General features: G+C 40.4%; 1 protein-coding gene across 2 annotated transcripts in view; it reads right to left on the reverse strand.

Annotated features, from left to right (window-relative positions):
• Positions 1–14,207, reverse strand: part of KLHL2 (kelch like family member 2) — a 126,159-nt gene that overhangs the window by 83,400 nt on the left and 28,552 nt on the right. The window contains exon 3 of one of the 2 annotated variants that reach the window (XM_049772349.1): positions 5,344–5,450. In XM_049772349.1, coding sequence (XP_049628306.1) covers positions 5,344–5,450 — 107 coding nt within the window. Of the gene's footprint in view, positions 1–5,343; positions 5,451–14,207 lie in introns of those variants that run through there. The other variant, XM_049772351.1, reaches the window with a different exon arrangement.

Consider the following 14,207-nt stretch of genomic DNA (forward strand, 5'->3'; position numbering starts at 1 on the left):
GCGGCCCCATACCACAGCCTTTCTCCCTAGCCTGGAGAGTGCTGGGAGGCTTGGCAGGCCCCCAGCCGACCTTGTCTTTTTCCCTGACTCCAGGCCTTCCCTGGGTGCCAGCTCAGATGGCCAGAAGTGGGTTCAGGTGGACTCTTAGTGGTCCCCAAGTTTCCCCCTCCCTCTGTACTCCAGGGGGAAGGTGCATGGGGAGGAGGGCGGGCAGACATCTGGCTTCCGATTTCCTCCTTGATTCTGGAGACCAGATCTTGCCAGGTATAGGGTTTTTCTCCCCTGGACTTCAGTCTTTCCCTGGGCACCGGTCTAGGTGGACTCTATAGGGGTCAACAGGCTTTCTCCCTATCTCTCCCTACACTAATGGGAATGCGCTCTGGGAGGAGGGCAGGCTATTCTAGCACTGGTTTATGTTGGGACAGTCTGGAAATTTTTTCTCTTTGTTTTCATATTGATAGTATTGTGTGCATATATTCTATATATCCATAATATCCATCTTGTATTGGGACCTTGATACTGCCCTACAAAGCTCATTTCTAATATTTTACTGCCTCAGTCCCAACCCTTACTTCCCCCCATCCTCCCATGTAGGTGCAGCTAATGACATGAAGCTCACCACATAGAGTGATAAGTGCAGTTAGAGAAATAACTACACTGAAAATTATCATAACAATGTGAATGAATGAGGGAAAAAGAAAGCCTGTCTCGAGTACAGGTGTGGGTGGGGTGGGGAGTAGGTAGATCTGAGAAATTGGTGGTGGGAATCCTGCACTGGTGAAGGGGGGTGTTCTTTACATGACTGTAATCATACAACTACAATTATATTTGTAATCACGGTGTTTAAATAAAGAAAAAAAAAAAAGGAAGAAAATAAAAGAATTGGGGCCAGAGCGATATCACAGTATAGGGGTTTACCTTGCACGCGGCTGACCCAGGACGAACCCAGGTTCAATCCTGGCATCCCATATGGTCCCCCAAGCCTGCCAGAAGCAATTTCTGAGTACAGAGCCAGGAATAACCCCTGAGCACCACTGGGTGTGGCCCAAAAACCAAAGACAAAAAAAAAGGACAGAACTAAATATCCAAGCTATAGTCAACAACAATAGAATCAAGAGACCCAAACTATAAACTTAAAATGGGTCTGTTATACTGGCAGCCAGGGGCAGAGTGGTGGTATGGGGCACACTTTGGGAACATTGATGAAAGGAGGTCAACACTGGTGTTGAGATTGGCCCTGATTCACTGTATGTCTGAAATCCAAGTTTGAAGAACTTTGCAAATCACAATGGTTTCAATAAAATAAAAAATATTTAAAGTATCAGATAAAAGATAAAGTATTAAAAAGACTGTATTTCCCACTAGGCATCAGATATTTTAGCCTGTGACTGGAAATAAACCTCAAAAGTATTTGCAAGAGAATTGGCTTTTTAAATCCCATGTGTATCAAACAAGTAATCTAAGAACACAAGGACCAATTTGACATATTATTTCTCAAGTAGCAGTTAAACCACCTAGCTTTGTTCTAAATAGTTTCCGACTTCACGAAGCAAAACCTGTGACTACACCACAGAATTACTTTTCACCTCCCCTTCTATAAACAAATACTTGAAACTATGATGAGTAACAGAATTCTTTTTTAGATAATATAATTTGAATAAAAAATTCACTTACAGTTTATAAAGGATTAAGGGCAAAAGTCAAAAAAAGAACATCAGCATGTTCCTGTTCTTAAAAGATGACTCATGAGAAAAGCAAAGAGCAGGAAATGCGAAGCCACTGCAAACTCTGCTCACTACTAGGCTAGAGGGCTACAATATATATGGTGTCCAGTAAGATGGAAGCAGGCAAAAATCTGCTTGTAGGCCCTACTAAATATGTACATATGTATATGTATGTGCACACATATGTATACACACATTGCACATGTGCTTTTGTGTGAGTTACATAGGAACGAACCTCACACAAGCAAGGCATGCAAGTAAGTTAAGTAAGTTCATAGCTAGACTACGACTATATTAAAACATTTCGCAGGCTTCAGACCAAGAGCATAAATCAAAATTTTAATGGACCCATGCTCCAGCAAACTTAAAGTGAAAATACACACACACTAAACTACCTTGAACAAATCTCCTTCTCTTTTTTATCTAATCTCTAGCAAACTATTTAGTGATGCAAAAATAGAAAATAGTACAAAGATTGCCAGGAGGTGAACAGCTATTGTTCAGCTATTGTTAAAGAAACATAAAAGCTTAAATAAGAAGCACAAGAAAGGCTAGCTGTACAACATCATTAATGGCCATGGAAATACAAATTAAAATCACAAGAGATGTAGGCTGAAGAGATAGGACAGCAGGTAAGGAGCTTGCCTTGCACACTCTCAATATGCATTCAATGTCCCGCACTTAGCCCTGCAAAGAGTTATCTCTAAGCACAGAGCCAGGAGTAAGCCCTGAGCACAGCTGGGTGTGGCCATAAATAACAGAAACATCACTAGTCCTAATTCATTAGCACTGACTTTTTGAAACTGTCTCATCTTACATCATCCTCCTAAATCCAGTCCCTAAACTGTCTCAGAGTTCCGCTGATATCCTTTTGTCCTTCCTACATTCTCAATTATTTTTGCTTGTTTGTTTCTGGACCACACCTGGCAGGACTCAGAAAACTTATTTGGGGGGTGGGGTGTTGGGCCACACTCAACGATGGTGTTCTGGGGTTACTCCTGACTCTGTGCTCAGAAATCACTCCTGGCAGGCTCAGGGGACTAAATGGAATGCTAAAGATAGAATCCAGGTCTGTCCTGAGTCAGCTGCGTGCAAGGCAAACACCCTACGCTGAGTTATTGCTCCAGCCCCAGAGGACTGATTTTTGGGGGTTTTTTTGTTTTTGGTTTTGGTTTTTGGTTTTTTTGAGGGTCACATCCGGCGGCGCTCAGAGGTTACTCCTGGCTCTTCGCTCAGAAGTTGCTCCTGGCAGTTACAGGGAACCATATGGGATGCTAGGATTCAATCTGTTCAAATCAGATGCGTGCAAGGCAAATGCCTTACCGCTGTGCTATCTCTCCAGCCCAGGAAGACTGATTCTTTAACACATTCCAGTTAATATCAAATCTGCCATTAGCGGCAAAGTGAGGGACTCCATATTTTCTTTGCCCCAAACACTAAGTCTGTTTTATTTGCTCTATATTGCTTTCAGCTACATCCCAGCAACTCCACTATATCTGTTTTCTCTCATGGTCTCATCACAGTCCTCACCAGCTAGCTACACCAGCTACTGCTTTGAACACACAGATCTTCTACATGTTATAGAATATTTCAAGTGCACACATCTTCCCAAGTACAGAAAAACTGGATAGGGACATTCACTTACATTATTTTTGTATTCTCTGACTTCACAGTTTCTAAAATACAAACAGCTCTTCTTTGCACCTTTTTAAATAACCACTTGAATTTTATTTGTCCTACCAATATAGTCTGATCACAACTTGCTGGAATAACTATTAAGTTTTTCTTTGTATTAAATATAAGGGGATATACATGCATTGATTTCTTATTAAGGATTAAGTTAGAGGGCCCAAAGAGATAATACAGTGAGTAAGGCATTTGCCTTGCATGCCACTGACCTAGGTTCAATCCCTGGCATCACATATGGTATGCTGAGAACCGCCAGGACTAATTCTTGGGTGTGAGAGCCAGAAATAATCTGCGAGCATCGCCAGGTATGGCCCCAACCAAAACAAAGGAACTTCAGAGATGGCAAGCATCAATTGCTTATTTTTAGAAGGGTACTAAAATTACTGTGTACTGATAGTTTTGTAATTATGTGCATGAGAAACCATTGTAATAGTCCGATAAACCACAGAATTTCAATAAAAACATCTTAAAAATTAGAAATAAAATAAGAATCAAAATCGCTGCATATTTGTTAAGTAGGAAGATAAACTTTTTTATTCTTTTAGTTGAACCACCACAGAATTATAAAGTTAGAGTTATTTATGATTGGGTTGCAGTCACAATATTCCAACAACAATCCCTTCACCATTGTTCACCTCCTTCTATCAATATCCCGTGTTCCTCCTGTTTCCTCACATGTCTGTATGGCAAACACTTTCTTCCTCTTTATTTTGCTTTTTTTGGCACTGTGGTTTTTAGATAGCCTCAGTGTTGGCAAAGTAAAATCTAAGCTTGTGAATAAACCACTCTATTTTATTATATTTCCAAATCAAGAAATTAAGCATCTCTCTGTTCACAATAATGTTGAATGAAGCCAATTTGAAGATCACTTGGGAGTTTAGTGGCAACACAAAAATGAAAAGAAAAACCTGTTTTTTAAAATGTGAGGCCACAAATTCAATCCCTCAGGCTACCCACATTCATCCGGCACAGTCCTGGCTGCTCTGACAACTCTGAGGCCACAAGGATGGCGGATGCAATCTCTAGTACCCTGCAGTCCAAACCAGTAACACAACCAAAGGCTTTGTAACTACCTCAGCTAGGTATGTGGACCCCTGGAAGCATGTTTGGACACTCCAGATACCCAGGAAGCACTAAAATCGGATGTATGTAAGCACAAATAAGAATGGAACCCGGGCCCGGAGAGATAGCACAGCGGTGTTTGCCTTGCAAGCAGCCGATCTAGTACCTAAGGTGGTTGGTTCGAATCCCGGTGTCCCATATGGTCCCCCGTACCTGCCAGGAGCTATTTCTGAGCAGATAGCCAGGAGTAATCCCTGAGCACCTCCAGTTGTGGCCCAAAAACCAAAAAAAAAAAAAAAAAAAAAAAAAAAAAACAAGAATGGAACCCAACAGGCCAGTAAAGTATACGACCTCTGGTGTACACGACCCTCTACAGGCAAGTATGCAAACATCCCCCACCGTAAGTCACACAACCAAAGGTGAGTGACACCACGACATCATCAAAGGGAAAGAGAAAGAGAAAAAAGAAAAGAAAAATAAATTTAAAAAAATCACTTGAGATCATAAAAAAGTATTAAAAGTGCCCCCTCTGGGGCAAAATAATAAATGGTCAAAAGCTATTATCAACACTATGATGATGAACCAAAACAGTATCTTAAATATAAACGTAAAGTGGGGGAAGCCTGAAATTATGAGCATCTAAATGTATTGTCTGTGTGCAGGTATGTGAACATGCACGCGCACACACACACACACACACACACACACACACACACACAGCTGCACACCACATTATCACAATAAAGAACGAACCTGGAACAAAGCAGAAGTTACTTCCTTTATATTACTTTCACCAAAGTGAATATGTGGAAGGAAAATTTAGGTCTAAATACATTTTTTAAATATCCTTAACCAAATGATTTCCTACCTGTAAACATGGCATGGAAATAAGGACTACAGGCAGCCAGCACCACTCTGTGAGCAGAGATTTCCATGTCTTCAGCCACAATTGTGACATCGCACAGCAAATTTTGACTGTTCACAGAATAGAAAAAGAAAAAAAATTAGTGATGCTAATAATAGCTGCATTGCATATTCAATGCAAAACCATTACAATACAAGCTCACTGTTCTCTGCAGTTAAAAACTAACAATTGACATTAGGATTCCCAAACAGGAAGCAAAGAAAAAATAGTGTGACAAATCCTTGACCTGCCCTGGCCCTTAGAATTGTGCTTTTGTTTAACAGAGAATCTTTCCAAACTTCATTATTGATTTCTAAACCTAAGGGAAATTACTGGCAACAAGTCATCACTGTACGTGGCGAGATAGTGTGAATTAAGATCATCATAAAAGGGAATGACGGGAGCTAAAGAAGCTGATCATAGAAAAACGTTTTACTTGCAAGTTATGAGGTTTCTAGATGCATCCATTGCCACTGTCTAAATAAAAAGCTACATAAAAGGAGTGACAGGTGGCAGTCTGATATTAAGATGAAGGCAAAATAATATATTCAAAACAAACAAATAAAAAAAAAAACACTAAACGGAAGTGCCTAAGTGACAGTATAGCAGGCAAGAAGCTTGCCTTTCAGTCAAACAATGTTCAATCCTTGAAACACCATATAGTTCCTCTGACTCCAAAAATCAGAACATTTTATCAAAATGAAATACTTCATTCTTTAGGGTCAGAGAAATACTCATGAAGGGCACACTTTTGACCTTGCACACTATTGACCCGGTTTGATTCCTAGCACCACATATGATTGATTCCCAGAGTACTGGTAGGTGTGATCCGTGAACAAAGAACCAAAGATAAGCATGACTAGGCATGGTCAAACACTCTCCTCACCACCCCCATTTTTCTGTTTGTTCCTCCAGAACCGAAAATATTATACATGTATATATATTTTATTTATTTTCTTTGGTTTCTTGGGCCACACCCATCGTTTGATGCTCAGGGGTTACTCCTGGCTAAGCCCTTAGAAATCGCCCCTGGCTTGTGGGGACCATATGGGATGCCAGGGGATTGAACCACGCGGGGATCGAACCGTGGTCCTTCCTTGGCTAGCGCTTGCAAGGCAGACACCTTACCTCTAGTGCCACCTCGCCAGCCCCTATATATTTTATTTTTAAGTGGCACTGCCACAAATAAATTTTTGAAACAAAACAAGACAAGGCTGTCCTCTCTCACCACTCCTATTCAACATAGCACTGGAAGTACTTGCTATAGCGATTAGGCAAGAAAAGGATATCAAGGGAATCCAGATAGGAAAGGAAGAAGTCAAGCTCTCACTGTTTGCAGATGACATGATACTCTACTTAGAAAACCCTAAAGACTCTATCAAAAAGCTTCTAGAAACAATAGACTCATATAGCAAGGTGGCAGGCTACAAAATTAACACACAAAAATCAATGGCCTTTCTATATACCAATAGTAATAATGATGAAATGGACATTAAGAAAACAACCCCATTCACAATAGTGCCACACAAACTCAAGTATCTTGGAATCAACTTGACTAAATATGTGAAGGACCTATACAAAGAAAACTATAAAACTCTGCTCCAAGAAATAAGAGAGGACACACGGAAATGGAAACGCATACCCTGCTCATGGATTGGCAGGATTAACATCATCAAAATGTCAATACTCCCCAAGGCATTATACAGATTTAATGCCATCCCTCTAAAGATACCCATGACATTCTTCAAAGAAGTGGATCAGACACTTTTGAAATTCATTTGGAACAATAAACACCCTCGAATAGCTAAAGCAATCATTGGGAAAAAGAATATGGGAGGAATTACTTTCCCCAACTTTAAACTGTACTACAAAGCAATAGTTATCAAAACAGCATGGTATTGGAATAAGGATAGGTCCTCAGATCAGTGGAATAGGCTTGAATACTCAGAAAATGTTCCCCAGAGATACAACCACCTAATTTTTGATAAAGGAGCAGGAAATCCTAAATGGAGCAGGGAAAGCCTCTTCAACAAGTGCTGTTGGCACAATTGGATAGCCACTTGCAAAAAATTAAACTTAGACCCCCAGCTAACATCATGTACAAAGGTAAAATCCAAATGGATTAAAGACCTCGATATCAGCCCCAAAACCATAAGATATATAGAACAGCACATAGGCAAAACACTCCAGGACATTACAGGCATCTTCAAGGAGGAAACTGCACTCTCCAAGCAAGTGAAAGCAGAGATTAACAGATGGGAATATATTAAGCTGAGAAGCTTCTGCACCTCAAAGGAAATAGTGCCCAGGATACAAGAGCCACCCACTGAGTGGGAGAAACTATTCACCCAATACCCATCAGATAAGGGGCTAATCTCCAAAATATACAAGGCACTGACAGAACTTTACAAGAAAAAAACATCTAACCCCATCAAAAAATGGGGAGAAGAAATGAACAGACACTTTGACAAAGAAGAAATACACATGGCCAAAAGACACATGAAAAAATGTTCCACATCACTAATCATCAGGGAGATGCAAATCAAAACAACGATGAGATACCACCTCACACCCCAGAGAATGGCACACATCACAAAGAATGAGAATAAACAGTGTTGGCGGGGATGTGGAGAGAAAGGAACTCTTATCCACTGCTGGTGGGAATGCTGTCTAGTTCAACCTTTATGGGAAGCGATATGGAGATTCCTCCAAAAACTGGAAATCGAGCTCCCATACGATCCAGCTATACCACTCCTAGGAATATACCCTAGGAACACAAAAATACAATACAAAAACCCCTTCCTTACACCTATATTCATTGCAGCTCTATTTACCATAGCAAGACTCTGGAAACAACCAAGATGCCCTTCAACAGACGAATGGCTAAAGAAACTGTGGTACATATACACAATGGAATATTATGCAGCTGTCAGGAGAGATGAAGTCATGAAATTTTCCTATACATGGATGTACATGGAATCTATTATGCTGAGTGAAATAAGTCAGAGAGAGAGAGAAAAACGCAGAATGGTCTCACTCATCTATGGGTTTTAAGAAAAATGAAAGACACCCTTGTAATAATAATTTTCAGACACAAAAGAGAAAAGAGCTGGAAGTTCCAGCTCACCTCAGGAAGCTCACCACAAAGAGTGATGAGTTTAGTTAGGGAAATAACTACATTTTGAACTGTCCTAATAATGAGAATGTATGAGGAAAATGGAGAGCCTGTCTAGAGTACAGGCGGGGGTCGGGTGGGGCGAAGGGAGACTTGGGACATTGGTGATGGGAATGTTGCACTGGTGATGGGTGGTGTTCTTTACATGACTGAAACCCAAACACAATCATGTATGTAATTAAGGTGTTTAAATAAATTAAAAAAAAAAAACAAACCACGTGATGGGTAATTTTGAAATAAAAATTTCAAAAATGTCTAATTTCACACCCACCATTATCTCATCAAACCTTGGAACTTTTTCTGATAGAAGAGATTTGTCCATTTGACAACTTAGACTGGAGAAGTGACCAAGGTCAAATCCCACTCCAGGCCTTGGTTCATGCAATTTGAAGGCTCTTATCTAGAATGAAGTTCTAAGGTCACTCTAGTTCAGTGTCTCACTTCATTCAAATTGTACAAAATAATCACTTTCAAGGCCTCTCTGAAATTACAAACTTTTCTCCTACCTCTCAACTTTCATTTCAGACTTAATTCACCTCTTCTTAAGAAATTATTTCTAAACTCATTTGCTTTACTGTCCAAGTTTATTTATTGTATGTAGTCTTTTTCCATTACATACTTACACTTACACTTGAACACATGCACACATGAATTTAAGCATCTGCTAGAAATTGTCTATTTTGTTTGCAGCAATATTTGTAGAACCTATAAGAATTTCTGGCACACCAGATTTAGGGCTGTTTTGTATTAGGAGAATGACACTTGAAAAAAATCATACATACCTTCACTGTTTTTATTTTATGGAAGCCAAATTCAGTAGTACTGAAGGGCCAATACCACTCTAGTTATGCTATATTTGGTGCCAGCCTAAACAATATACTCAGTTGGTTGTGATTGGGACCACCAGAGCAACAGTCAGAAGCTACTCCAGGGACCATAATTCTGGGCATTAAACAAACTTTGTTCTACCATTTGAGTTATCTCCCTTGTCAAGCTTTTTGCTTTTTTAGTGAGAATTTGCCTCTACTATCTGTTGTCTAGCTTTTTAAACTGTCGGCCACAATCCCATATAGGGTCACACAACAATGTGAAGGGAAAAGCCACAAAAATGTTGACAAACAGTAAAAGGTTTTTGAATGTTCAAAAACCAAAAATAAGTTCAAAATCAACCAAGTTATTTCTGATAGTTCTTGCCTCTACTTCTTTTGCATTTTTCCAGACTAAAAAGAGCCTGTAAGGGACAATATCTATGTCCTACTATAGAATCTGTCATTCAGTTTTACAATTTTTGTGGATTAAATGAAATATTTTTCTAATGTATTTTAAAATAAAATTCCTTTATTATCTTGTATTTGTTATGATTTTTGATTTATTTGTTTCCAACTAATCTCAATACCTTTATTAGAGACTAGAATGCTTCTTAGAATTCAATTTCAGTTCCTCAAATTTGGCCAAAGAAAAATATTTAAAATAAAACCAGTTTCGTGGTGAGACTGGTGTTGCTTGAAACATAATATATCTAAAACTACTAGAATAACTTTGTAAAAACACAGTGCCTTAATAAAAAAAAATCAAAATAAATCAATAAAAATAAAAAAAAATTTTTGAAACATTTTGTTTCCAAAAAAAAAAATCATAAAGTGTGGTATCCCCTCTCCCAACTTCCTGTTTTATCCCACCTGGTAGTCAGACCCACCCACAGTTGGGAGGGGTCTTAGGTTTGGAATAAAGGTGTTGGCTGGGGATAGGGGGACAGAGAAAAAAGTAACGAGAGGAGAGGAGAAGAGAGGAGAGGAGAAGAGAGGAGAGGAGAGAAAGCTCCTGAGATAAAGAGATGAGTTAGGCAGACATGGCACAGTCTGCACATTGGCAGATAGGGCCATGGAATAAACTGAGCTGACTCCAGTGAAACTCTACCTGACTGCTTGTGATTATTTCTACCCTACCCATTACCCTTCAGACCTGCCAGCCAAGGGCCTACAGGCGCTGTGCTGAGAAAGGCCTTACCCCAACACTAGAACTATATATTTTATATTAGTACAATAATAAAGAACAATCATAATTCAGCAAAACATAATAATACCCCTATTTTTCAAAGTAACCTTTCATTCAGAAACCTATGATAGGAGTCCAAGAGATGGCACATGGTTCATGCTTTGCATGTGTCTAACTGGGTTTAATCACCGAGGCCACATCAGATCCCGAGTCCTGCCAGTAGTGATCCCGAGCACAACTGGATATGGCCCAAAATTAAAAAAAAAAAAAAAAAAACCACAAGGTGAGAATTTCTCATAGTCTATGTAGGCTGTTAGCTGAGATTCTCCAGCTAAATAAGGGTATCACAAAACACCTTTTATGGCCCAAAAATAACAAACAAAAAGGTGCCAGATGCTTATTCCTGAACAAGCAAGCAGATTCTGGTCCTACACCCCTGAGCTGGCAGTCCTGCCATCAGTGACTGTGGCAGGCATGGTGAAAGGATGGGCTCTATGACCTGCTGCCTCCCAACCTTTCTCTTACCAGGTGGCTGCCTGCTTCTATAATTTTCTAGTAGCTTCCATTTTCATACAAGCTGAACCTACCCTTGAACATTTCCATTTCCACTTCAGCACAGTCTTAGAAACTTGTCCTGTAGTGTCTATACCCAAACTTCTGAAAACCCTATTGGCATCTACTTTCCTTTCATTCCAGGGAAGCTGAAAACCGCACACAGGCAGCCAGTGATGACTGCATTGCCTAATGTCACTGCCCCACACTCCGGCATGAAGCACGCTCAGGTAGCTTATTTAATAGCACATGATGCCTTCTGAGACACCCAGCAGGCTACATGCTTAAAAGGTGGTACAATTTCACTAATTCAAACTGGCCAAGCCTATAAACTGTTCTAAGAATGTGTAACTATTCTAAAATTCTATGAATTCCATAGGTTCACAAATAACCAGAGTAGTGTCTGTGGTATTTTCAGGAGGGAACTATGCCAGAGCTACAAAGGCCTCTTGAATTCCCACTGAACCCCACCTTCATCTATTGAGTGCTATAGTTGGGGGAAAAAATCTGTTAAAAAGCAACAACCAGGGCCCGGAGAGATAGCATGGAAGTAAGGCATTTGCCTTTCATGCAGAAGGATGGTGGTTCGAATCCTGGCATCCCATATGGTCCCCTGTGCCTGCCAGGGGCGATTTCTGAGCATAGAGCCAGGAGTAACCCCTGAGTGCTGCCAGGTGTGACTCAATTAAAAAAAAAAAAAAAAAAAAAAAAAACAAAGAAAAAGCAACAACCAGCCCAAAGATTCTACAGCAACAGTAAGACTCAAACTGCTAGAGACTATCACCGTGTCCCTTCACTACTACACAAAACCATGTACAACAATGTGGTTTTAGGAACTGTCACAGCTTAAACAACAAAGCAAATAGAAAGTAGAAAGGTTATTAAATACCATTTATTACTTGTTATACTATCCATGAGAATTTTTAAAGTTCTCTTTGTACTGTTTATCAACATCCCAATTTTAGTAGGTTTTAGTGGCACTCAAATATGAAGAATAATCAATTCCATTCACTTGTTCAGTAAAGCAACGCAAACATATCTCTGCCCTTAGAGTTGAGACTGGCAGACAGGGCTGAAAAAAATGTGAAAATGACAGGATAATGTGCAAAGCGCTAGAACAGGGCAAGAAAGGACGTGGCCAAACTAGAGTGAAATCAGAAAGACTTCTTGCAGCAACTGACTGTGAGCTGAGTTTCAAAAACAAGGAAGAGCAAGCAGGCAGGCAAATGAATAAGCGTGAGAACTCCCAAAAGGTAGCCCCCTGACAGCTGAAGCAGCTGCACACAAGAAGACCTGCAGAGAACAGGATGGGAAGTAGCTTGGAAGACTAGGGGACTGTGGTCAGCAGAGCTGCTCAGCATACCCCACAACAGAGCTGCCCAGCTGTATCTATGGGAACCAGTGGGTCCAAGCACAACTCAAACATGAGTCAGTACACCTTTATGCCTTTTTCTCTTTTATCAATAATCCTTCTTGGTACTCTAGTTTCAAGATGGAACTTGAGTAGGACTACATCTGAACACCTCAAAATCACATAATTAATTACATTCAGCTTCAATTACAATTATCCATTGATCCAAACCATCTATTAGCACATCTGCTAGCTGTCACTTACATAATTAGCTCAGCCTTCCTGGCTTCTTAACCAGTAACACAGCCAAGCTGGTACATAGCCAAACCTTGGGACATACGGGTCACAAGTTCGTAGAAGGGCAACTTCAAAGGGCACACTTCAGCTCAGTGCTCAGCATTTGGAGGAGGGCCATATCCAATGACGTTCAGGGGTTACTCCTGGCTATGCACTCAGAATCGCTCCTGGCTTGGGGGACCATGGGATGTCAGAGAGCGAACCAAGGTCCATCCTGGATCAGCTGTATGCAAGGCAAATAACCTACCACTGTGCTATTGCTCCAGCCCAGTGCTCATCTTTATTTTTTTAAATCTTTTTGTCTTCAACAATTACATTTCTTCCAGTAACACTCAGAGGTTACTCCTGGCTATGCGCTGAGAAATTGCTCCTGGCTTGAGGGACCATTTGGGATGCCAGGGAATCGAACCTCCGTCCATACTAGGCTAGTGCAGGCAAGGCAGACAGTTGACATATTTTGATGACACTCAAAGATGAGAAATCAATCTTATCTTTCAGCCATGGTGTTTATATTAAATCTGATCCTCCCGTCTTCCCAAATGTGCATGGTCCCAAGCTGAAAGACTTTTGGGTAAGGAAGACAGGACTAGAAATAAGAAGACTAGCATAAAAAATAAGAAAAAACTCAAAATCAAAGCAAAAGTACAATATGAAAGGTACTTGCCTTATACGTGGTTGACCTGGGCCTGATACTGGAAGCCCATATGTTTCCTGAGCCTGCTAGGAGTGAATCCTAAGTGCAGAGCCAGAATTAAATCCAAAATACCATCAGGTATGGCCCAAAAACCAAAAATCTAAATTAAGATACTGTAAAAATTAAGGGGGCCGGAGAGATAGCACAGCGGTATAGGGCATTTGCCTTGCACACGCAGACCTGGGGCAGATCCAGTTCAATTCTCAACATCCCATATGTCCAAGCCTGCCAGGAGTGATTTCTGAGCACAAAGCCAGGAGTAACCCCTGAGTGCCACTAGGTGTGGCCCAAAAAAACAAAACAAAAAAAGTAAAAATTAAGAAAAACTTGTCTTGGGGCCGGGAAGGTGGTGCTAGAGGTAAGGTGTCTGCTTGCAAGCGCTAGTGTAGGAGGGTCCACGGTTCGATTCCCCAGTGTCCTATATGGTCCCCCCAAGCCAGGAGCGATTTCTGAGCGCATAGCCAGGAGTAACACCTGAGCGTCAAACAGGTGTGCCCCCCCCCAAAAAAAAAGAAAAAAGAAAAACTTGTCTTAATAGCACAAATCCAGAGTGAGCTATAGGGTAAATTTCTGAGTTTATCTGAATTATAATGAAGTAAAGAATAGTTATTTAGCATTCATTCATTCAATGAATTTATTCATCAAATATTCCAAGAGCCTTCCAAACACCCAGTACTAAGTCAGTAAACCACAATCAATTAATGCACAAGAAACAAAGACTTTTTCAACTTAATGGGGGAGAGAACAGGTCATAAAATGTAACT

This window comes from Suncus etruscus, chromosome 4 (genome assembly GCF_024139225.1).
Source record: "Suncus etruscus isolate mSunEtr1 chromosome 4, mSunEtr1.pri.cur, whole genome shotgun sequence".
Taxonomy (NCBI): Eukaryota; Metazoa; Chordata; class Mammalia; order Eulipotyphla; family Soricidae; genus Suncus; species Suncus etruscus.